The sequence below is a fragment of the Talpa europaea genome (genome assembly GCF_964194135.1).
Source record: "Talpa europaea genome assembly, chromosome: 3".
Taxonomy (NCBI): domain Eukaryota; kingdom Metazoa; phylum Chordata; class Mammalia; order Eulipotyphla; family Talpidae; genus Talpa; species Talpa europaea.
This window is the reverse complement of record NC_140069.1, coordinates 102,256,618-102,281,274: the sequence shown is the minus strand read 5'-3', so window position 1 is coordinate 102,281,274 and position 24,657 is coordinate 102,256,618. Positions and strand designations below refer to the sequence as shown.

The window sequence follows — 24,657 nt, the reverse complement described above, 5'->3', positions numbered from 1 at the left end:
TATAATTCATGATCAAAATTGTCACTCCATCTCAGTACCCACCCCCCCCCCAAATTTATCTCTGATGTACTTGCCTCTACCATCCTCAATGAAAACTTTCTTTACAAGTATTGCCCCCAACTAAATCAGGTATAATTTCATAGCACATTGTTGATTGTTGCTTTATGCAGACAGACAGCAGTTACAATAATTTATTTTTGCTCTTTATTCCTTCTTGTAGCTCATATTTTAAAATGCAGCTTCAAAATACAACCTTTAGATTTTTTTCTCTAGTGAAGATCAGCTAGTGTGCACTGTCTGTTTTGTCTAATATATTATTTTTGCTGATTATAGAATTTAGAATTGGCGGTGACTTTCAGCCCACTGAACAAATATTTTTTTCAGTGTCTTTTAGTTTAACATAATTTGTGTTGAGAAATCAGTTGCTAATCTGTCACTAATTTGAAGGTAACCTATCTTTTATTTGGTCTCTTGAGATTTTATCTTTGGTTTTCTTCAGTATTTCTGTGATGTGTCTAAGTATGGATCTATTTAAATTTTTATCCTATTTGGGATTTTGGGCTTCTTAATTTTTTTTTAAAGATTCATTTATTTATGCATACAAGAGCTGGGGTACAGGCCAGAGATGTGGGAGTGAGAGGATTCCCCAGAGACAGAGTGGGGAAGAGAACAGGCAGAGTGACCAAAGTACACTGCTGAGGGGAGCAGTGGGGAAGTCAGGAGAGGTCTGCAGAGGCTGTGAATTGCTTCATAGCGCGGTGCTTAACCCCTTGTGCCACCAGGGAGGCCCCTTAAAAGTTTTTAGAGAATTCTAAACCATTATTCTTCTTCACAATCTCTGCCTATTCTCTCTTTCCTATTTCTGGAACTCCAATTAAACATTTGTCAAGTCTTCTCAAGGTTCTTAACCTGCCCTGTGTATCCTGATTTTTGATTTTTATGCAACATTCTGAATAATTCCTTCTGTTCTATATTGGAATTTGAGTTCTTTCTTCTGCTGCATTGATATAGCTATTAAATCTTGACATTAACTTATACATCCTGTGTTTTTTTTGTCTAAATGTTGTCTTTGTTTATATTCCAAATCTGTTAGGTCACTGTTTTAGTTTTTTATTGTCTGTGGGTATTGCTAAACTTCTATTTTCTTCTTTTAACATAACAAACATAATTATTTTATAATCTGCCTAATAATTAAAAAATCTGAAGTCTCAGTCTGATTCTTTTATTTTTTGCTGTCAGTTCTCATAGGGCCTTATTTCTTGGCGTTCTTGGATATTATTGTATGCTATTCATTTTCCTTAAAAATTATTCATGGAAAAATTTAAGGCCTATGATAAAGACACTCCAAAAGAATTTTCAAGAGTTAAGGGGAATTACCAGACAAACTAAGTTTATGACTTGAGGAGTTATGGCTAATGAAATGAAATACATGTGAGCAATAGTGCATTGTCACATCCTTTGGGTCAAGTCCATTCTTTCCTTCTCTCCTTGTCCGAGAAATTTTCTGTGCATGGGTGGGTACCATAGAGTTTACTTCTTGGTTCCCTAAACAATGAGGGTGTGACCTTTTGGGGGTCACTCAACCAGAGAACTATTTCCTATAAACCATTCTTCTTTGGGTGGATCCTAGGCTTATCTTCCTGCCTCTTTTGAATAGGAGACTATCAGAACTGAAGTTGCTTTAGTGCCCAATTGTTTTCAGCAGGTAATTATGTTGTAAATTGTCAGTTTGGTGTTTGTTCCCTCAACCAGAATATAATTTTTCTGTTTATTGATTAGTTTATTGTCTGACTCCTTCACTAGAAAATGAGTTCCATTTTAATTAATGATTATTTACACAGCACTTCCTATGCACCTTGTACAGTTCTAGTTGCTTTATAAATATTAATTCAATTAATCCTCCTAAAAGCACTATGAAGTAGGCACTATCATTATTATTATTATAGATGAGGAAATGAGATATTAAGAACTTAAGCTACTTGTCTAAGGTCACACAGCTGGTAAAAATCAAAGCCAGTGCTTGACCCCAGAAAGATTGGGCTTTGGAGTCAGGGATCTAACAAATCACCATATTATGTGTCTTCTATGAGCACTAAAACATGGCACTGATGAATCTTTGGGACCTGGTCATTGCCCAACAGTAATAGTTCTCGACACTGATGAATAAGTGGCCCATCAAACACATTAACTTGAATGCTTTGTTGGTGACAATACAACTGACTTGTAGAAAAAAAAAGTGTCAATGAAATAAAATTTAGATCCTTCAGTCCATATACTATTAGGTCAGTTTTGTTTAATTCTCATATGTGAGGACAGTAGTAGAGCAAATCACCTGATAACTCTGTTTTTGTTGTTAATGAGTTGGAAAAATCTGTCATGTTCAATAATCCCTTGGAAGGAGAAGGAGTAGGTGGTAGGATACAGATGGGGTTGAATAATGTCATACCAGAGGAGGGCTGCTGAGATTTTAGTAAATACTGTAGTTAGGGAATAAATGAAAGATTTGGAGGACTTGACTTCTCAGAACAAGACTCCACAGCACATCCTAACTCTCAGGAAACAAAGACAATTTATTCTTTGTTAGAAAATCACTGATGTAAATAAAAGTCATGTGCTACTATCCAAAGTAATGTTCCCTAGCTGGTCACCTGCTCTAGGTCAGGGCTGGGTTAAACTAGCTCCTTGAAAAGGTGACCTGCTTGCTATCTGAGGTTGTTAATTTCCCTTTTCAAAGCATTGATTCAGTTATGCTCCATTTGGCAGGTTATATTTTCTTTTTTGTGGTTTGTCACTGTGTCAGCCCATTACGTCAGTGGTGTACAGGTAGAAAGTAAATATCTGATGGAAGGGTAACATGATGCAGGAAGTGAATTTTTGCTTTTCTCACCTGAATCAAGGCCAATGTCAAACTTACACGATTAGAAGTCCATAAAAAAATAGCTGTTTTCCTAAGTTATTTTGCAGCAAATTTAGCACTCAGCACTGAGCAGCAAAGCTTGGCTCTGCTTGTGCTAATACAGGGAAATCTTAAACTACACCCAAAGTGAATGAACACTCATGTTTATCCATTTGACATAATTTCATTTACATAGTGAGAAAAACTGCTTCAACTATAGCTTTTCACCTTTAATGGCAGAGCAACTCTGAAACACAGATACTACAGAGATTCTACAAGTCCTACAGCTTTAATCACAGAAGGTTGAAGCAATTTGCTCAAAGTCACAGGACCCTAAGAGGTAGAGTTATTTTGATTGGGTATGAGATACTCTATCCCTAAAATAGTGTTCTTCTAATAGCGCTATTTGAATCTCATATAGCTTTTAGTTAATTGTTAAATCAGTGAATGTTGGTGTTAAGGCTATTGCATTAAAATTCTAAAAAGGTCATTGTCTTCTAAGTATCTCACTTAGAAGAATGCGAGCCCTAATGTGGGTGCTTAAATATGAAAGCCCAATGAATCACTGAGCACCCAAGCTCCAATTAACACTAGGAATTGTAATTATATACATTTCTTGTGAAAAGACTTGATGGCTGGTTTGAATTACTAGCTGTGTGGCTTTGGGAAGATTACTTAATATCTTTAGGCTCTAGTTTCTTTGTATGCAAAGTGGGGAAGATACACCTCTCAGGGTGGTTGCCAAGATTAAAGTAGACAATACATTTATTATAGTCCCTTGCATAAGTCCCTGACACCTAACAGTAAGTGCTAGTTTCTCCTTGACTTATAATTCATTGGCTATGTGGGAAAATTATGTGAATAAACAGTGCAAATCAATCAATTCCAAGTGCTTTTTAAAGGTCATGATAGAGATTCTTAAAAGTCACTATAATTGTTGATTGGGGCCAGTTCCCCCCACTCCAGAACATAATTTGAAAATTTATTAGAGAATATTTAATATACAACAATTTGCTATGAAGCTAACTTTTTTCAGAAACACGATTAATGATTATACTAAATGAAGCAGAAGTTTTCTGTGTGTGGCTCAGGAATGCTCTTCATCCTTTCAGCACCAAAATTACATTACCTGTAGTTACAGGAGGAAGTAGGCCTAGTTAAGCTTGAAAGCAATGTTACTAGAAAAGAATGAACAAATCATAAGACAAAATCTTTAGAAGTAAAGTCAGGGCCAGGCTGTGGCAAGGGCATAAACCAAGGAATAGGATGAATATATGCTGTACCATCAGTTCCTGCAATCTTAATTCATAACCTGCATCATCAAATCATACCCGAGGTGGGGGAGGGAGGCACAGGAGCATCTTATCTCTGCTAAGTAGACAACGTGACATTATTTCTTGTTTTCAAAAATCAACTTATTTTATTAAAGTAATATAAGCACAAAATTTGAAAGTCCAATATTATTTAAGGGTTCATAGCAAATTATAGGGTTTCTTACCTCTTCTTTCCCTCAGTCCTCTTCACCAACCACTTTTTTTTTATTCTTGGCACTTACACATCTCCATATTTCTAAATAACATGTGTGTTATGCTTCCTTTTGATTTACCAGTAGCCAACACCCCCTATTTATTTCCTATTATGGGTATTTGCAGATTTCATTCTCTTACACCAACATGCCTTCTGTGCCCCTCCTTATAGTGCCATTAGACTCAGCATAACCTTCTTTACTTGACTATTATCATACTGTGTTCTGTTCAGCTAAGCATTGCAGTGCACAGATAATTTGCTTTCTAAATTTTTGTCTTTTCCTGAAGTTCACTGTGCGCCCCTTTCAATTTCCAGGTCCCTTTTTCGAATTCTTTCAAATCCCTTCCATGGCTTCCTACAACTTCACCCACATCTATATCTGTGCATGCATTTCCTTTTCCTAAGAACCTCACTCCTGGACACCTCCCTATTCTTCCAAAAGACTAATATCTCTCTGGCCTGCCTCATAGCCTCCTCCTGGGAATGTTTTGCATTGGGTTCCTGTAAAGGCAGGAAGCACAGGGCAGGTGTCTATGATCCGAGCAGATGGGCGGGAAGGAGAGTCCTGGAGCCCTTGGTGGCTTTTTCAGGCTTTCATTGAGTTTACCAGGTACATGGCAGGCAGGGGGGCCAGGAAGCTTATAGGACCCTAGCCCCAGGCGAGTACTCACTCTTTCTGGGCTCTCAGGCTGCTCCTTTCAGCAGTGTATCTTGCGGCCTCTGCTTCTCTGCTGGTTCTGATTCTTCTGGTAGTTCCATTCTTCTGGTCTCTCTTTTGCTTTGCTGGCGTCCCTGTGACGCCGCCCTTATAAGCCCAGTCTTAGCTCAGGTGTATCCCACATATGCATGCCCACACCCTACTCCAGGTGCCCGCCATCAGGCATGCATTCAGGTCTGCAAGGATCCATCAGCAATCCTAATGGCAGGAGGGCAGAAAAGCCTGGCAATTATTTACCCTATGGTTCCCTATTTCTTAGAAATAGAGTGGGGAGCAGAACAGGCAGACTGACTGAAATACACTGCTGAGGGGAGGAGCCGGCGAGACAGGAGACGTCTGCTGCACCATATGGGCAGCTCCCTGGCTGGCGGGTATCAAACTCTGTACTATGCTGCAGTGGCTGCCGATAGATAGCTTCATAGTGCTGAGACTTAATCCCTTGTGCCACCAGGGAGGCCCTATTTCTTTCGTTTTTTTAAGATTTATTTATGCATACAAGAACTGGGGTAAAGGCCAGAGGTGTGGGGGGTGAGAGGATTCACCAGAGACAGAGTGGGGAGCAGAACAGGCAGACTGACTGAGATACACTGCTGAAAGGAGCAGCGGGAGAGTCAGGAGAGGTCTGCTGCGAGGGAGGAACTATTTCGTAGAATTTGAATCTCCCTTTTCTTGATGGCCTCACCTGTTTGGGCGGAGCACATCAGGTCGTGCTGCCTCTTTAGTCACACAGTTTTGGCCCAGACTGTGTGTCTTTCTGGGAGAGGTCATGCAGGAAGCCTCATGAGCCTCTGCAAAGTCTGTCTTTTACTAAGAGATGGGAACCCAATGGAGACTCAAGACAACATAGTGACATCATCTCACCTGTGTTTTAACAGGATCCTGCTGACTGCTGTGCTGAGATGGACTGGTGGGTAGAAGAATGTGGAGGGGAAGTAAGGGGTAAGTTAGGCTATTGTTGCAGGTGTCCAGTGAGAGACAGTGGTGACTTGTACAGGGTGATAGTGGTGGAGATGGTAAGAGTGTGAAGGTTGTGAATATTTTTTTTTAATTTTTTTATTAGAGGCATGCTTTATTTATTTATTTTATTTGTTTGTTTGTTTTGTTTATACATGCACTGGGTACAGTCAGAAGCGCAGGAGGGTGAGAGAATTCACCAGAGCCAGAGCGGGGAGCACAACAGGCAGAAGGACCGAAGTACACTGCTGAGGGGAGCAGCGGGCGGCAGGAGAGGTCTGCGCGCCATGTGGGACCCTCCTCCGGTGGCGGGGGAGCAGCCGGGGATCGAACCGGCACTGCAGAGGCTGCGCGCAGCTTCGTAACCCAGCACTCAACTGCTGCGCCACCGCCACCGGGGAAGCCCGGTTGTGAATATTTTTTAAAGTAAAGCTAATAGGCTTTACTGATATCCTGCTGGTGGTGTGTAAGAGAAATGGAGGAGTCATGGATGATGGTGTTAGCTTACTTCTTCACAATGCATGAACTAGAAGCATCAGGTAGTGGTTTTTGTTTTTCTTTAAATAGGGTCTTAATGTGCATATTCTTTCGTTAGTTATTAGTGAACACTATTTTTTGTTTATTTTTTATTCCATAATCATAAACTTTTTTTTAAAGATTTATTTATTTATGCATACAAGAGGTGAGGAACAGGCCAGAGATGTGGGAGGGAGGTTAAAAGGATTCACCAGAGCCAGAGTGAGGAACAGAACAGGCAGACTGACTGAAATATACTGCTGAGGGGAGCAGCAGGCAAGGCAGGAGAGGTCTGCTGCGCCATGTGGGTTGCTCCCTGGCTGGCCGGGGATCGAACTCGTGCTGCAGAGGCTGGGGATTGCTTCATAGTGTGGTGCTTAACCCCTTGCACCACCAGGGAGGCCCCATAATCATAAACTTAACTCTTTAATCCATTTATCTTGGAAGGGGATAAGGAAAATATAGAATATCTTGAGCAGATGGAGTGGGGAGAGGGGTGCTCTCCCGAAGAAATAATCTGCTCTACAGAAGAAATGATCTGGTCATTAAGAAATCAAATGTATTAGACTTGTCCACAGGCAGCAGTGGTGATTTTGTTTGTCTTGCCATTCCTAGGCCCAAAGCCTCTGTGACGTCTACAATATTCATGCCCTCCTTCACCTTGCCAGAGACCAGATGTTGTCCACCCAATCACTCAGGCTTGGCAGTGCAGGGAAAAACCGGGAACCATTCGTGTTGGGTCCAGCATTTGCCATCAACAAGATTCTGGGATCTGTATACTTCAGGATAAAATTCTCATCATCAAATTTCTCACTGTAAATGGACTTGCCACCAGAGCCAGTACGGTGTGTGAAGTCGCCACCCTGGCATATAAAACTTGGAATAATTCTATAAAGCAGGAACCATTATAAGCAAATCCTTTCTCCCCAGTGCTCAGAGCATGCAAGTTTTCTGCTGTTGCTAGAAGTTTGTTTGCAAATAGCTTGAAGGAAATGAAGCCCAAGGGCTTGCCATTGACAGTGTTGACATCATAGGGGATTCACATGGCTGCTCAGTGTGGGAGGTCTTGCGGAGGTGGTGTCTGCAAAGTTGATAGTCATTTCTAAGCATATCAAGAGCCATTACAAGTCAACAAATATAGAGGTGTTTTTGTTAATTAATTTTTTAAAATTGAAGTAACATTGGTTTAACACAATATCAATAATTCAGATGTTTAGAGTCACACCTCCTCAGATGTATGTTACCTCACCACAACCACCTCCAAGGCACCCATAATCTTCATCATAGTACATTGAGACTCACCACACTTTGCTCTTCACCATGGCGGTCCCCTTTTGCTAGCCATAATTCTGTATTTCTGGGGCTTGTTAATGATTTGGTTCCATCTGACCCTTTGTTTAGTTTCTCTATACTCCACATATGAGAAAAAACATCTAGTATTTGTCTTCCTCCTTCTGACTTATATTACTTAGCAAAATCCCCTCCGGTTGCATACATATTGTCAAAATGGCAAGATTTCACCTTTTTAAAAAAATAGTTGCATAGTATTCCATTGTGTATACATGTTCCTAAGCTATTCATTGGATGCTTTCTTTGTTTCCATAACTTGGCTGTTGTAAATAGTGCTACAACAAACGTAGGAGTGCATACATCCCTCTCAATTAGTGTCTCTGCATTCTCTGAGTAGACATCTAGTAGTGGGACTACTGGATCAGATGGTAGATCTATTTTTAACATTCCCAACAGTGTATAAAGGTTCCTTTTTCTCCATTTCCTCCCAAACACTTACTGTTTTGGTCTTTTTGATATGGGCCATTCTCAAAAGTATGAGATGGTATCACATTGTGGTTTTGATTTTCATTTTCCTCATGTTAAGTGATGATGAGCATTTTTTTTTAATGTACCTGTTGGCCATATCTGTGTCTTCTTTGTAGAAATGTATTTAGTTTTATTTAGTTTTTCTGCCCACTTTTTGATTTTTTTTATTGAATTGTATGAATTCTTCATAGATATCAAAGATATCTTGAATATCAGTCTCTTGTCAGATATGTGGTATGCAATATTCCCCTCTCAATAGAGCATCTTTTTTTCAGTGATGGTTTCTTTCGCTGTGCAGAAGTTTTCAGTTTGATGCATCCCATTTGTTTATATTCTCTTTTGAGAAATATTATTTTTAACAATAGTACATATTATGTAGCAATGCCATGAGTGATTTAATAAATCCACTATTAATAGTCATTATGTTATTTTTATGTTCTTCTGATAGTGAACTTTGAAACAAGTGATCTCATGGCTATGGAAGACTCTTGTCTATCAATTGAATCTGCTCTTTTGTTAATATCCTGTACTATTCTATTTTACACTCTCTAGTTATTTTAGAATCTAATTTTTAAATATTATTTTCAAAGTAATATGTTCCTCTTTTAAAGAATATATATTACAAGATTTTAAATGAGGCTTTTCTTGTCACCAAGTTTCAGTCCAACTGTGAAGGGAATACTGAGAGAATATGAAAACCATTTTTGAGTTCCTTAGTTCACCACCCACCTAGAGGGCACATCAGGGGAAATAGAGGTGGAAGCAAGAAGCTTGAGAGGATTTTTTTAAAAGAGTGAAAATTTAGAAACCTGCTCCTGGATGAAGGGAAGACCAAGCATGGGGGGTTTCTCAAGAACCCCTGATTTTGTGTCTTCTAGAGTTTATGGACTCAGAGAAAGATCTGACTGATGCCTGGAAAAGTCCAAGGCATCTACTTGCTGATGCAGGCAGGACCCCAATAGGCTATGGTGGAAGTGGGCGGCTCTCTAGCAGTGACATTGCCGGGGTACATGGTTACTGCAAATGAACTATTAGACCTAGTAAGAGGGTTTAGCAAGGTTGTTGGATATTAGATGTAAATCTATACCACTTGCGCTAGTGATCAATGATAATATTTTAGAGCAGTTAAAATGGATGAAGTAAATCTCTATGTATCAATATGGCACATTTCAAAAAAATTAAGTTGTAGAATGATAATGTAGAGTGATACATTTACATAAAACAGTATATTTTGAGCATATATTTTAAGAGCATAACAAATGCTATGGAAGGGGGAGGAAGAAAGGAGAATGTGATCAAGACCTTTAACTTTTGGGCAATTTTTAAATTATCTCATATGTTACAAGTATGGCAGATGGAGGTTTTAAAGAGCTGGGCAGTGGCATCCTTGGTATATTCATCAAGGATCTTGGCCATGGGTAGCTAGATCACATGCTAGCTGGTTTGAGTACAATAGATCTGTTACAGTCAGAGTTTTCTAATAATAAGGTACAAATGTTGGTTTCTTAGCCTTGAGAAAGGGCATGGTTATATAAGATATTAACATTAGGGGACGGTGGGTGGGGAATACTCAGGACACACTAGAGTATCTTTTCAATTTTTCTATAAATGTAGACGTATTCCTGTACTTTTTGTGGCTAAAACTAAATTTATTCAAAATAATTAGTAGCCACCCATCCCCCTTATGTTAAGTTCCTGAAATCTTAGCATGACGAGCTTTCTCTCTCCAGCTAGACTAAACGTAATTTCTCCAGTGAGAGAAGACTTTTCCTTGCTTTCAAGTACTCAGTGTCTGAAAATTAATATTAGTTTCCAGATCAAAAGACTGACTTTTGGGTCAGTTTTTGGAGATTAATAGAGCTTTGCAATGTTAAAGTTGATGTGGGTTTTCAGTGGGATTCGGATGGCCTAGGAACAACGTCAGCTGTGTGCTACATTATTTCCCTATGTTCTCCCTTAGCCTCATCTGCCCTTTCAGGCTGCTATCCTTAAAATTCTACAATTCCCTCTCCAAGCTGTGGAGACCATGTACCTATTATATGAACAGAAGAAAGGGGTCTCTTCCCAACTTCACAACTGCATTCTTCCTACTCTGCCCCATCCCACCTTCTACAACACACTTGTGGGCAATTTAATAGTGGGTTTTGGAAACAACGCTGCCTCCCTTTAAGGAGGAATTAATCCAATGGCAGGAATTTCAAGCCAGGTAAGAGGAGCCATGTCAGGCTACCAGATGGTGGGGGAGATAGGCATGGGTGAGCAGGCTTCAGACTACAGCACGGTAGAGGGGATCAAGTGTTATAATCACATTCGAGAAAAGGAGTCAAGTGAACCCCATTACACACAATAGAGCCCTATTATAATATCCAGTATAATTACTTGGACTTAGATTTAACCTGGGGCAAATCCTTTTCTTAATGCTTCTTCCATCCCACCCTCATGTCATATCCATTTCCCTTCTAAGTCACCACTCTTAAAGTAATGATAATAATATGAAGTAGCTATTGCTAATTATTTTCCCTAGTTTTTCAGATGAGCAAGCTCATTCCCAGGGTCATATGCAACTGATCTGGGTCTTTCTGGCTCCAAAACACTTGTGCTACTCTCTTGCAAGTACTGTACCTAGGGTGACTTGCTCTAAACTCCATATTTCTCAGTGGAGGTTATTAACACAGTGGGTCTTAGAGAAGGTATAGTGGAAAATTCGAATCTGAATCTCAAGTAGTTGTGCAGTAAAAAGCTGGCAGAGGGTAAATGAAGTGGGGACTCCAGGAGATGTGTCTGTTTTACTACGGTGTTTTGGTGATGATGGAAGCTTTATTGCCATAGTCGTCTGGGAACATGGTTTGAAAGATCCCCTGCTGCCCCCCAACATCGCTTTCCTTCCCATATTCTGAAATGATAGATGGAAGAATTTAATACATTTAATGTTTTTCCTTCCATTTACACTATCATAAATTACAAAGTATTGTTCACTTCACAAAATAAAACCATTTCCAGATATTTTTTGACAGTATCAAGAAGTACATAAGCTACAACATCAAATCTGTACAGTTGGGAGGAACAATAGCAGGGACCAAATAGAAGCATGTTGACTCTGTGCCCTGATGGCTTCCATCCACATGGCCTGTGGCTCTTTCCAAAACAGCAATTGCACTGCACTCCTCCTCCTGCTCACTGCCACACAGCAGTCCTCTTCTGATCACCCCAAAACAAGACTTGTGAGGGACTACATAAATCATCTCAATCAGAGGAAAAGACATTATAGTTGGATTTCAGAAAAAAAATCCAGATTTACAATTTTTGATGTTTTGAGTATTTAACCTATGTTACAAAATATAGAAATCTTGGTGGAAAAGCTCATGCTAAGAGATAAATATAATCAATAAGATGGAACTATAATAATAAAATCATATGAAATCATTACCTATACAGTGCTGCTTTTATCAAGGAGGAACAAATATTTATAACAAGCAAACTTTTTCATTCTCACTTTTAAAAATAGGCTTGTTTATAAAACAAAAATGAAAAAAATCAACAATTATTCTGCAGATTTACTTTCCATAAATACAGAAATGGAGCAAAAGCACAACTTGCCACTAATAGAGGAATTCCAAATGCTTGCCTGAAAAGAAACAAGGAAAAGTGCTAACTTTTTACACGGCCCAGATATAACCAGTGTTCCTAAATCATTTTATGTAAAATGACCACATTCTTCATGTTCTGGGATATACATATAAGATATGGAAAGACTATGGCCAGTTCCGAAGCATACTTTGGGATTTCACAAAATTTTCATGGAAAGAAATTTATGGATGTTTCAGACCATCTTATAATTGCTATAGATACATGTCACATGATAGCAAAATGCCAGTGCTTAACAGCAAAAACTATCAAAAGCATAGATACAGTGGCAGGTGAAATTTCATTGAGAAGCACTGACAAGGACGGAGGTATGTCAAGATAATACTGCATTCGTGGTAAACTTTTTCAGGGCATCACAGCAAGAACGGGGACAAGGTACACATGTAATAGTCAATGCTCTGCATTGAGTTCTATTGGCTAAAATAAAGTAACATTCTCGAAGCTAAAATAAAAATACATTTTACAATAGAAGTTTCATTAAACATTTTAACATATAGAATTGTCTTCTTTCTGTAAGTGAAAATTGTATAATTATATCAAGTACCTCTAAGAATTAAATTCCATTTTATTACTGATAAGACTGAAGTTTAAAGGTCTACATTGTGTTTTAATAAGTTAAAGAAAGACGTATTAATCACTCTTCCAGCAAAACAGACACACATTGGAAGCACGCAGGGACCAGACGAGGGGCTTTTCCAACCTTCATGCCCGCTGTTCTCTGTGGAGAAGGCCAGTGTCTATGAGACACAGTAGCCGACTTGGCCATCCTCTAGGTCCACAAGGTTCTGTTACTTGTTTGAAAAACAAATCAAGCTTAAGAAATGTTTTTATTCCTTTAGCCTTATCAACTTAGACTGGACTGGAGCCATCCAGCTCATTTCCCTGGTAGATTAAAACAAAACATCTTCATTTTCTATTAAAATCTGTACAATCAGCTTTTGGTACCGCATGTCATGGAGGGTGGTGAGGGTGCTGTCTTCAGGGGGCCTCATCAGGGTGGGCCCAAACACGATGCCCAGATTTTCAGCATTCATGAAATTGTCCTTTTCATTCATAGTCACCCTGCACAACAAACACAGACACAGATATTATGTAGATTTGGGAATGAATTCATATAGTGATTATGTACTTATGCTCCTAAGTATGTCTCTGGCTTGGGACATTGCAAAAGAAAAGTGAGAATGGGAATAGCAGAAAGTTATTATTTTTTCTTTTTTTATATTTAATATATTTTATTTTATATGTTTCTTACATCATTTTTCATTTTTGTACAATGTATGCATTTTCATTTTGGTTATATTTCCTATACAATTGCACCCCCCTTATTTTGATCCTAATCCCTCCTCTCCTCTGCACCCCTACCCCGTCCCAGTAGTGTATCTCTGGTTTATTGTGGCTTATTGATTTTTTTTCCTTTATTATAATTAGTCTTTTTCCTGGTCCCTTATTTGGGTTTTCTAAATTCCTGCTATGAGTGAGACCATCCAGAAAGTTATTTTCTTAAAGATTATTTTATGATTTTTCTTTTTAGATTGGTGGCATTGCCTTTAACCAGAACTGAATCATTAGGTAAATGTGGTATAGACACACTCCTTAAAATGAGAAAATCAGTCCCTCTTACTAAAACAAACATAGAACTGTCATCTCAGGAATGCGGGTTTTAAGGGGCCATGGTGGGTACAGACTTGAGTCTCGGTTTGGATAAAGGTCTATTCCCCTACTTGCAGTTTCCTACAGCTGTGTGTGCTGGCAAGCATGGAAGCTGGTTAGGATAGGGCAGCCAAGACTTTAGGAGTAGCCAGGCCATTATCATGGGACAGGGAAATAGTTGGAATGTAGCCAAATGGGAAAGCAGTGAGACACTATTTCTAGTTCCCATAGGGTGAGAGTTGGAGCAATAATTATTGTTGAACTCAAAAATCACCATTTCAACATTCAGATAAGAACTATCTGCCTTAATGAATGAAATTCACTCTCTAAATTTAGCTTAATACCTTCCTAATGGAATAAAACTACAATCTCCCATATCTGTACTCTAAGGCATTTAGGATGTTTATAATAGATCAAAGAGGGAGAAGGCTTTCCAAAGAAGGGCAAAATACATAATTAAAATATGTTTGGGTTTTGCAAGGAAGGCCAACTCTTCATGTCTATTCTCAGAGCTAATTAAGATTAATCATTTGATATTGTGTTAGAAAGGTCAGTTCAGTATGTATTATTTTCATACTGCAAAGCTTAAAGGGAAGTAGGAAAAGAGGTATTTTTCACTCTTCCCTCTCTACCTGTTAAGTCAGACACTCTACCTGACCAAACAAGATGACTAGGAAACCCACCATAATAATAAAAATACTAAGTTACTGGCATTATAAAATTCAGCTGGGTTGTGTCAGCATTTTTCTAATAATGGAACGTTGCTTTCCACATTAAAATAATTGAACATTGATCACAATGAAAGAAATTATTTGCAGTTAATTAAAAGCCAGGTTTGAAATTCATAGACTATTCCTTATCCAAAAATTTACTGGTACTCTTAAATTCAATCGATAAATCAAAATGAGAATCTTGTGTGTGTTACCTCTTTAATCACCCTTAACATATGCAATAGTATTAAGTTTTAAGAGGTAGAAAAATAGGAATCTTCACCTCATGTTTACATAGTATTTTCAATTTGCCTCTTTTCACTACTGAATGGGGCTATAAGTTGGTTGATGTAGGCAATTTTTGGTTTGTTTTATCTAAGAATGGATTGTTACCCTATATCCTCCAAAAACAGATGATCCCTCCAACATCTCAAAGACCTACTCATTGATCTCATGATACAGGAACAGAGAAGGAAAGAGATCTCAGGTTAGGAGGGAGGATCTGGAACCAGAGACTCTAGTGTCCTGCAAACAAACAAATGTCTCCATCTGTCTCACAGGCTCTCACACAGGGTGCAGCCCTTGGTGTAGACTCCTAGTGACTTCTGCCTCCTGGACTTGACGTCCTGTGCCATCCTGTGCCCCTAGAGAATGGGCTGGGACTATGATTTATTTCTAACAAAATAGGATACAGCAAAAGTAGTGGATGTCATTTGAAGCTGAGGTTACAGAAGGACTATGCATTTCATCTTCAGTGCTCTTGCACGTTTGCTCTGAGGGCAGCCAGCTGTGACTTTGTGAGCTGCCTTTGGAGAGAACCACATGACAGGGAACTGAGGGTGGATTCCAGCAAACAGTCAACAAGAAAGTGAGTCCTTAGTGCAGTGGATTCTGAGTAACTGAATCCTGCCAACAACCACGTGAGTGAGTTGGAGCGGATATACCCTAGTTGAGCTTTTAGATGAGATGGCAGCCTGGCTGACAGCTTGACGGCAACCTCCTTCCAGGCCTTGAACTAGGCACCTAGCTAAGCCACACCTGGATTTCTGACCACAGAGATTATGAGATAACAAATGTTTATTGTTTTAAGCCACTCTGCTTTGGGGCAATTTGTTACTTAGTGATAAATAGCTAATCTATTAAAACAAGAGATTAGGGTGGGAATCCACTCATCCAGAATGCAAGCAGGCTCAGGAGTGGGAATGGAGAGTACAGGAGGAATAACAGAAACCAGAGTACAGGGCTTGTATGGAAGAAAGATGCATATGCAGGGGCGGTGCAGACAGTTGGTTAATCAGAGTGTGGGCTCTAGATCCCACGGCCCTGGTTTCAGTCCTGGCTCCACTTTACCTCTTATCATCAGTTGTTCAACCTCTCTAGACACCAGCACTCTCCTCTGGTCATGAGGTCCCTAAAAATACCCACTTCACAGGGATAACACATGTAAGTATGTAGAGCGGCTCCTTGCACAGTGTGAAGGTTTTTAGCAAGTATGAATGGAGCCGACCAGGGGCAGGAGCGCAGATCACCCTAGGGGAATATCTGCCCACTCAGTGGCTTGGGGAGGGAGGCTAATGAATTAACTGCCCCAGGGCAGATAAGGGTTTGTGAGGAGGCATCAGCTTACTTCTTGAGGTGGATCATTAGGTACCGAAGGGTCTCATAATGGGCCGGAGGCAGCAGCATCAGCACGTCATGGACGGCTTCCAGCCTCTCGTCTGCATTGGTGATTTCTGTGGAGATCACACATAATGAACATCAGTGCAGTGTCCTGACATTAAAGTTTTTAGAGAAGTAATGAGAAGTTTGATCTGTTTTGGCTATATGAAGGGGCAGTTTAATAAATTCGCGCCATTTCAGGTAACATTTTCTTGAAAGTAATCAATTGGGTCCTGTCCTGCCTCTTTCCAGAAAAGGGTTGAGACTGGCTCCCACATGTGTATTGGAGGTGCACTGGTGATAGTGGCAGGCTGGAGGCCATCCTTGCCTTCTAGAAATCTGCAGTAGGTGCTGACTGGTGGCAGATTATAAACTGCTTTGCTCATCTTCTGCATGTTAGGTGTTCACTCTCATTTCACTATCACAAACTTCAATTTAGACTGGAGCACACTTGGTGTGTTCCCTCGGGGTAGTCTACACAGTCTTTCCCTGGCAGGCTTCCATAATTATATACATGCTACCGTGCAAAGGCACTGGCAGATGAGCCAGCCAACTCAGGCTGCAGTAAGAGCACTTTTCAGGGTTGGCACTGTGAACCCTGGTGTACAGCCCGGGTTAGGAAATGGATAGCAGGTTTGTTAACAAAGCATAATTTTCCCTTTTAGGCCTCTGATAGGCATTATAGTCACTACTCTGGGGTAGGTACCCTGCTGCTAGAACCTTCTCTACCCAGGACCTGGGAAGGAATCTTCTTACCAGGGAGTAGGACCACAACAAAGTACATCTTACACTAATCCCAGCCAGTCTATGTATCTCTCCACTTCATTACTAATATCATACATTATGGATTATATTTTTAAATGAAAACATCCTCAAGGTGAACTGGAATTCTGTCATCCATTCTAACATTGGACTTTCCCCTTCCTCACTGTGTTCCAGGGCTGCCCTTTCTTCTCTATGTCCCTTTCTCATGACAGCAGTGGGCCCAGGTGGCAAACAGAGGATTCACTGAGCAACTGTGGGCCAGTGAGACACCATTTCTGATGTTCTGTTCCTGGACCTCTGAGCTTAGCTCTCCAAGCCCAACTTTTGTCTTCTGTCAATGGGGTAGATGAGAAGGTGAGATTAAACGACACTCAAGCATTTCTATCACAGTACTTGACATGGTATGTTCTAGGAATATGATTAATTTGAACATCAAAGGGCAAAACTTGGGATGTGACTTTAATTGATTAGCAATGAGATTCTGCCGAATGGATGAAAGTAGTTAACTATGCAGTCCAAGTTGATAAACATTCCCTTTTTCATTACAGAAACATTCCTGCCTCTAAAATCTAGGAGAATAGGCCTGACAGTGCTGGCTCCTGGCATAGAAGGGAGGATCGGAGACAGAGCTGTGGGGTCAGCTTCAGTCAGTAGAGTTGGTTTATTTCAACTCAGTGGGTGCACTGTGGCTGGGTTTCTCTTCATTGTATCATTGCACTCTCATTTGGCAAAGCAAGTTCTTCATGCAGTAATTTCAACAGTTTTGAGGTTTAATTTTTTGAGACCAAAAGGCACTGCACTTCCAATTTTGGTACAAATGAAAAATTAGTTCTCAATACTTACTTGCTGCTTCCATAAATTTGGAATAGGTATCGTAGGTGATGACAGGAATGGGTAAGTCTCGGAAATATAGTTTAAGGGCTCCAGTGATGATGTTTATGTCTGGATAGATGTTGGCAGATATATCTGCCTTTTCACCATCTGAAAAACAATCAGTGATCCAATTCCTAATTAAGCCCTTATTTCACCAGGTTGAAGCATGACCAGAAGAAAAAAGAATCCGATGATGAATACTTCCTTACAAGTCTCAACTGGCTACTTTGGTTCTTATAACACTACGATGCAGGAAGTAACAAAAGGAAGTATGGTGATAGTGATTTTGGGTCTCGGAAGGTAAGTCTAGCCAAAGGTAGTGAAATGGACTTAAAATAATTCTGTGGGTCCCAGCCCCTGGTACTTTACTAAAAAGAAATTTAGCAAAATTATTTGTATTCTAGATAAAAATAAATCAGAATAGAATAACAATTTCATTTGAAAACAAAAATCATTTTGAAATACTAGCGCCACCCATATTCTTTAGATTTGAAAATCTGGTACACAAAATAAACATTGACTGTCTTCAGTTTCCATGGTTTCCTTCAAGTTCACTGAAGTTTCTTTTAACTTGATTCATAGTCACAAGGAACAGAAGTCATAGTCACAAGGAACCAAAGGAGACACTTCTAAACTTCTACCTGTTTCCCCTACTTCCATGCTAGGGGAACATCCCCTTTTTCATTACAGAAACATTCCTGTCTATAAAATCTAGCAGGATAGGCCTGACAGTGCTGGCTCCCAGCACAGAAGGGAAGATGGAAGAGAGAGCTGTGGGGTCAGCTTCAGTCAGTAGAGCTGGCTTATTTCAACTCCGTAGGTGCACTGTGGCTGGGTTTCTTTTTTGGAGCTTTGGGAGAAAGGAAAGAGTCATTGGCGGGGTAGGGAAGGGAGATATAGAATCTTAGTGGCACAGAAATTCTGGTTGCCCTTTCAAGCAGCATTTTAAACTCACATCTCGATGGGGTCACTTGTGCACAGCTTTTAAGGAAACACTTCTCCAGAGAGACAGTGAGCTAGGAGATCTTTAAGTCATTATTCCTTGGCTTCTTGAAGAATAATTCTCTTTAGCTCTCAAATCCCACTCCCACTATGAATAAGATCTGTTTCCAGAAGAAAGGGTACTTAGGATAAACCACATGGCATCCAAGAAAGCACAAACCCACCTCTGTCAAATGCCATTTTGACATCTTCAATGTGCTCAGTGAATCCTGACACTCGGTAAAGGCCTTCTGACTTTAATCCTGTTAAAAAGAGACAGAGAGAGACTTTAGCTTCCTGAAATATCTAAAAAAGACTAATTTCATGTCTACATTGTGTGCTATCAGGAAATGAGCAAATGTAATCAGTGCTGTTATATATTACCCACTGTCATGTCAGAACTTGGACTTGCCCACTCCAGTTTTCATGCAGATCTATTTTCATTTGCTTGTGCAGTATTGGAGAGCTAGGTAATCTGGTTTTCTTCTGCCTGGTTTTACTAAGTGAACCCAAGTTGAAGACTCTCATCAACCAGGGGCTCCTGCCTCCCTTGTTCATCAGATTGCTAGACATGATTTCATTGCTCAGACAGCAAACTGCTTTTCCCCCATTGACATCTTAATCCACATGCCCACTGTGTGTAACACTGTGCTAGAGATACAGAAATGTGCATTTATGCATCTGTGTGGTGCAAATTATGCTAATTTTACTGGAACAATTAAAATTTGCAACCTTTTATGTTTAATCATAAATGCCACAATATGTTGACTGTTTAAATAGGATTGATTCAAATAGCTGATCATACAAATGGATGCAGGAAAAGAATTTCATTGAATGAGTCTGGAAATCTGATTGCTATATATTAAGGTTAAAAAAAAATAAGGTTTCTGCGCCTCGCTCTCACTGATTTGTTAAGAAATGGCCTAAGGTTAGCTAGTCCCCAAAAGTAGCAGAAGGGCTAGAGGAACAGATTTCAGACCTGTATGTCAAATGTTAGCTGATAAAAAACTACAGCTACAGCAAAAACAAACAAGTATCTCCTGTATCTGCAGTGTACTCTGTCTCTTGCTAACTAACACAAGTTCCTGTTTTTCCATTTGGCAGACATTTATGAAATAGGTACTATCTGCCATATATAAAGCTCTGCATTATGTTTGCATTATAGACAACAGATGCATGGCCTAAATACAGCCTCTGCTCCTTCCTGTGACCATGAGACGTGTTCTTAATTGATTTTGACTCTTTCTCCTGCTGAGCCCTACTCAGTCTCAGAATTTGTCTCATTGCAGGTGGCCACTAATGATCAGTTCGTCCACAAGATGAAACCCGCTGTCATCCTTGTCTAGATGGTGGTGTGTGCAAACATGTCTTGGTACACCTCTAATCTGTATGGTAGCAGTGGTGAGGACACAGTGGCACACAGCAGCACAGTGCAATGAACACTAACCCTGCCTGTTGATGGGAGAGGTTATCAGGGAAGGTCTTACTGAGGAGCTAATCTTAATTCATGAAGGATGGACTGGAGTTTGCCAGAGTAGCAGATGTTGCCAGCTCTCTTTCCATTATTTGCCATCCCATTCTTCTGTTATAGTGGAATCTTTGAGTTTTAGAACAACACTTGTTGAATTCTGGCTGATGCAAAGCTAAAATGATGTCTAGAGCATCTGGGTTGTGTTCTCGGAGAGAAAGAACATGCCTTTGCCTTTAATTTGGTTGGGATGTAGATGAGATGGTGGGGTCATGCAGATGTCATTCAAAATGACAGAGCAACAAGTTGCAGAGTCAGGTTTCTGCTACTGGGATGTTAATTTATCCTTGGACTGTTGCTGGACCCCTGAACTATTACTGGACTATTGATTATGCTTGGACTGTTGCTGGACAGTGAGATTTAAAAAACACATGGGACAAATAAAATGTACAGACACAGACAGATTTCAAAGTGGGATTAGGAGAACTGGTCATGCCAAGAAACGGCAAAAAGAAATAACACAGGTTGAGTCTGTTATGTTGAGCACTGTGCTAGGTCATTGATGTGGATCAACTCATTTTAACCCTCACAACCACCTTATTAGGTACAATTGATTCCATTTACTTTATAGGTGAGGAAGTGGATATTCAACAGAATAACTTTCACAGTGTCATACCATTGCTAATGAGAAACAGGGCTGGGAATATTGAAACTTATGATCTCTTCATTATTTCATGTCACACAGAGATAAAGGGATATCAATGAACATTTGAGGAACAATAAGAACTTTGCTTTGGATGGGTGATGCAAATTTCTTCCCGCCCTTTCTCTGGTTCTGTTCAGATGTGCTGTCTCCAATACTCTAAACCCTTCACTGTGACTGTCCTTGCATAAATTCCTAATTTGTGCTATTGTAGCTCCTATACAAGGCATGCTGAGTGCTATGCTGCCTGTTAGACATCACACGTGGTGGTAAATTTGCTCTCACTAGCAGTTGTCTTTTATGAGGGGCACTATAGGATGATCCCGGCTTCTCCACAGAAACACACACCTATCCTTGGCCCTGACTGCAGGTTCTGGAGAGGCTGACCTCAAACTGCCTTCTATACAGACGGAGTCAAGATCACGTATCCCTGCCACTCATCCAGAGTAAGGACACCCATGTTCAAATCTTACCCAGCTCTGTCCCTGTATTAATATCACCAGATCTCAATTCACCAGCTCTCAAACACAGTAGTCAAAACTCAAGAGACATTTCTTAGAACCCGAGATTAAATGAACGAGAACTAAAGGGACAGAATAGCCACAGCTTACAACTTTCATGGAAAAGGAGTAATTTCCTATATCTAAAAGGCTTTGCATAACAAGTCATAATGTTCTTTTTGTTTTGTTGGCCAATGCATTAATACCTGTAGAATGTATTAAGCCAGTATGGACACAACACTGGAAATACAGTACCAAGGTCAGCAGATACCTACACAGCAAAAATGGTTAAAGCCTCTGGGCTTTATGCATGTCCTAATTATCCACATTACAGCCAACAATCCAGGTTCTCCTCAACCAGACTCAAGTCAGTAGCTCACTGAACATTTGATACTGAAGAATGGCCAAAGTATAAATAAAGGAAAGATCATTCAAGTAAAATATAAAGAACCTATTCCTTAAAATGTTTCTGTCTTCCTTGCAGCCTTGGTTTTTCACTGTATAGGTATTTTTAATCTTTTAACTTCTCTTTGAGATAAACAAAACTGATACTATGTGTGAATTTCTATTTGGCAGGTAATACATGTGATCAACTTCTTATTTAATAGGAACATGTGTTAAGACTCAATTCAAACCTCACCTGTCATAAAACCTTTCTGAATTGTTCTCAAATGATTTTTAAAGCTTTATAAACCAGTGACAAATCATATTAAAAATATATGGTCTTATGTGGAAAAATAAGTCTTCCTCCATGACTTCCACAGTGCTTTAATATACCTGTGCACATTTATTTGCCCCCCTGACTCTGTACATGACAGTGTGAATTTCTTAAAGGTGAATTCTGAAATTTTAGATCCTCAATGAGTAGCTTATTATAAAGGCTTAGCAAACATGTGTTGAATGCATCACATACATGGTTTATGTAGGAAATAGAAATTGATATGCTTGATCAGGTTGTTTGTTGGTGTACAGGTCATTTCCCAACAACAGTGGAGAGTCAGTTTGACAATTATAAAGCTTCCTTGAAAATAGTAACAATAAAATTCAACAATATAATAAGGAGTCTTTCACAAACCTCTTGCTTCAATTTCCCTTATGCATATGTCCACCACCATGGGTCTCTGTGTGTTGTGAGCCTTCACCAGTGTTGTGAGGTCACAACAGTACACTTTTTTGATCCTCTTGAGATCAGGCTGGCAATCGTTGGGAACATGCTTGGAACATTGTTTGTGTACATTCAATCCACAGTCTGTAAACAAGAAAGCCACATTAGCCTTGCCTGGCCCTTTTGACAAAGTCAGACACAAATTATTTGTCACCAAAAAAGAAAGAAAGAAAAGAGAACACCCAAGGATTTGCTGTAATTTCAAGACACTTCCATTCCACAATTCCACCAGAGGTGATGCCACAAGATGTGTATGAAATCCATTTTTACTCAGTAAACTCTTACATAAGTCCACTGTTTTCATTACACCTTCTATGTTGCTAGACCATAAGAACATCTCACAAGAGCTAGTTCAGGTAATTAGCTAGGTGTTTTGTATATTGCTTTCCCTTTTTTGGAAACCTCTGGGTCCTCATGTTGGCTTTTAGGTTTGGATGCCCAGAGTAAGCTGTGGTTCAAAAGGGCACCTAGGACTCTGCTAGTGGTTTCTCTGAAGCTGTTGATAGTCCTTTTGTGGGAGACATTCCTCTCTCTACAGTAATCTTGAATTTTTTGCTCAGAGGGACCCAAGACCATATTCTTTCCCTTTCCTGGATGGTTGCCCAGTTTCCACTCCCCTCATTCTTGCTGGGCAGCACGAACAGGACATTTTTCTTTTAGCTTACCTTATTTAGACACCTATGAGTGGAAATAATGTCTAACTGGACACCAGAGGGAATACCTGAGAGTTTACTCATCTTCCAAAACTGAATTTATAATAATATCCTGTAATGGGAGGATTAGAGTAATTATTTATAAAGCTCATATCAAGATCCAAGCTGAAAAGGTGCTTTTAAGTTCAATGAACACACTAAAAGCCTTGTTAGCAGGTGGTATTCACTGATGGAATTTCTCTAACAATAACAGAGCATCATAGCCTATATTCTGGAAAATGAAAATTTAATGCTGAAGTTGTTCAAAGTTGATATACTACCTACTTAACAAGGTACCTTCTAATATTTGTTTTTCTAGGTTTAAAGAACAACATTGTCTGTGTATGTGTGTGTGGGTGCACGCGTGTGTATTATAGTTAGCTGCTTTATAAAAAAAAAAACAAACTATACCAAGGATTAGAGGGATCTAAACTTTTGTAAAATAAAATTTTGTAAATCATCAAAAATAATGATTGTAGATGATTTTCTGAATCTCATATAATGTCAGTTGACTAAGTTCTCTCAGCAATTCCATTCAAGGTATCTACCCAAAGAACACAAAAACACCAATTTAGGAAACCTGCAATTCTATGTTCCGTGCAGCTCTGTTTACAATAGCCAAGATATGGAACAACTTAAGTGCCCAAACAGAGATGTGGCAAGATCAAGAAGGTGTGGCATACATACACAATGACATACTACTTAGTGATCAAAAAAGATAAACTCATGCCATTTCCAGCAACATGGATGGAGCTGGAAGGGATTATGCTCAGTGAAATAAGCCAGAAGGAGAAAGATAAATACCACATAGTGTCACTTGTATGTGGAAAATAGAGAAATCAAACAAAGGAGCAGACAAAGGCAAACATTGAAATCAACCCTTGAAAGCTGACCACAGATCTGAAGCATCCAGAAGGCGGGGAATGAGAATAGAGGGGTTGGGGGAGCACAGTGGACTATGGTGGAGGACTACAGGTGCTTCAGTGGTAGGAAAGCTACCTGAGAGGGGAACTTTATACTGTCAAAACACTAGCAAGGAAATAAAGCAACGGCACTTCAATAAAAATGTTTTTAAAATTAAAAAATAGAAGAACATGAAAAAAACAACCTTTCATAAAAAAATCTGCTCAAGTGCCTGCTGTCAATCCCTCTAGTTATATACCAAGAGTGAAATGCTGGATCATATAACAATTTCATTTTTAATTTCCTTATAAATTTTATTTTAAGATCTGAAGCAACAATGTTTACATAGAGTTAAATATTGATATTTTATTAAAATGAAGATTTTTTTAATGACAAAAATATTCAGTTTCTGCAACTAATGCAGTAAATTAAATTATAAATTCCAGGTTAAAAAGTGTAAGTATTAAAAAGTATTTAAAAGTATTTATTATAAATTCCAGGTTAAAAAGTATTT

General features: G+C 39.4%; 1 protein-coding gene and 1 pseudogene across 9 annotated transcripts in view; both read right to left on the bottom strand.

Annotated features, from left to right (window-relative positions):
• Positions 1-7,173: 7,173 nt before the first annotated feature.
• LOC311168892 (peptidyl-prolyl cis-trans isomerase A-like) lies at positions 7,174-8,427 on the bottom strand (annotated as a pseudogene). The gene is made up of 2 exons: positions 8,401-8,427; positions 7,174-7,474 (listed from the first exon to the last, which is right to left on the bottom strand). The product of its transcript is annotated as a peptidyl-prolyl cis-trans isomerase A-like (transcript).
• A 4,537-nt stretch (positions 8,428-12,964) lies between these two features.
• CHN2 (chimerin 2) overlaps positions 12,965-24,657 on the bottom strand; it is a gene marked incomplete at both ends in the record, with an annotated part of 253,890 nt that continues 242,197 nt past the window's right edge. For 3 of the 8 annotated variants that reach the window (XM_084229858.1, XM_084229859.1, XM_084229860.1), the window contains 5 exons: positions 12,965-13,136; positions 16,062-16,167; positions 17,702-17,839; positions 18,898-18,975; positions 22,459-22,632. In XM_084229858.1, the coding sequence (XP_084085984.1) occupies positions 12,965-13,136; positions 16,062-16,167; positions 17,702-17,839; positions 18,898-18,975; positions 22,459-22,632 (668 nt within the window). The remainder of the gene's footprint in view (positions 13,137-16,061; positions 16,168-17,701; positions 17,840-18,897; positions 18,976-22,458; positions 22,633-24,657) is intronic. The other 5 variants (XM_084229861.1, XM_084229864.1, XM_084229862.1 and 2 more) reach the window with 4 other exon arrangements.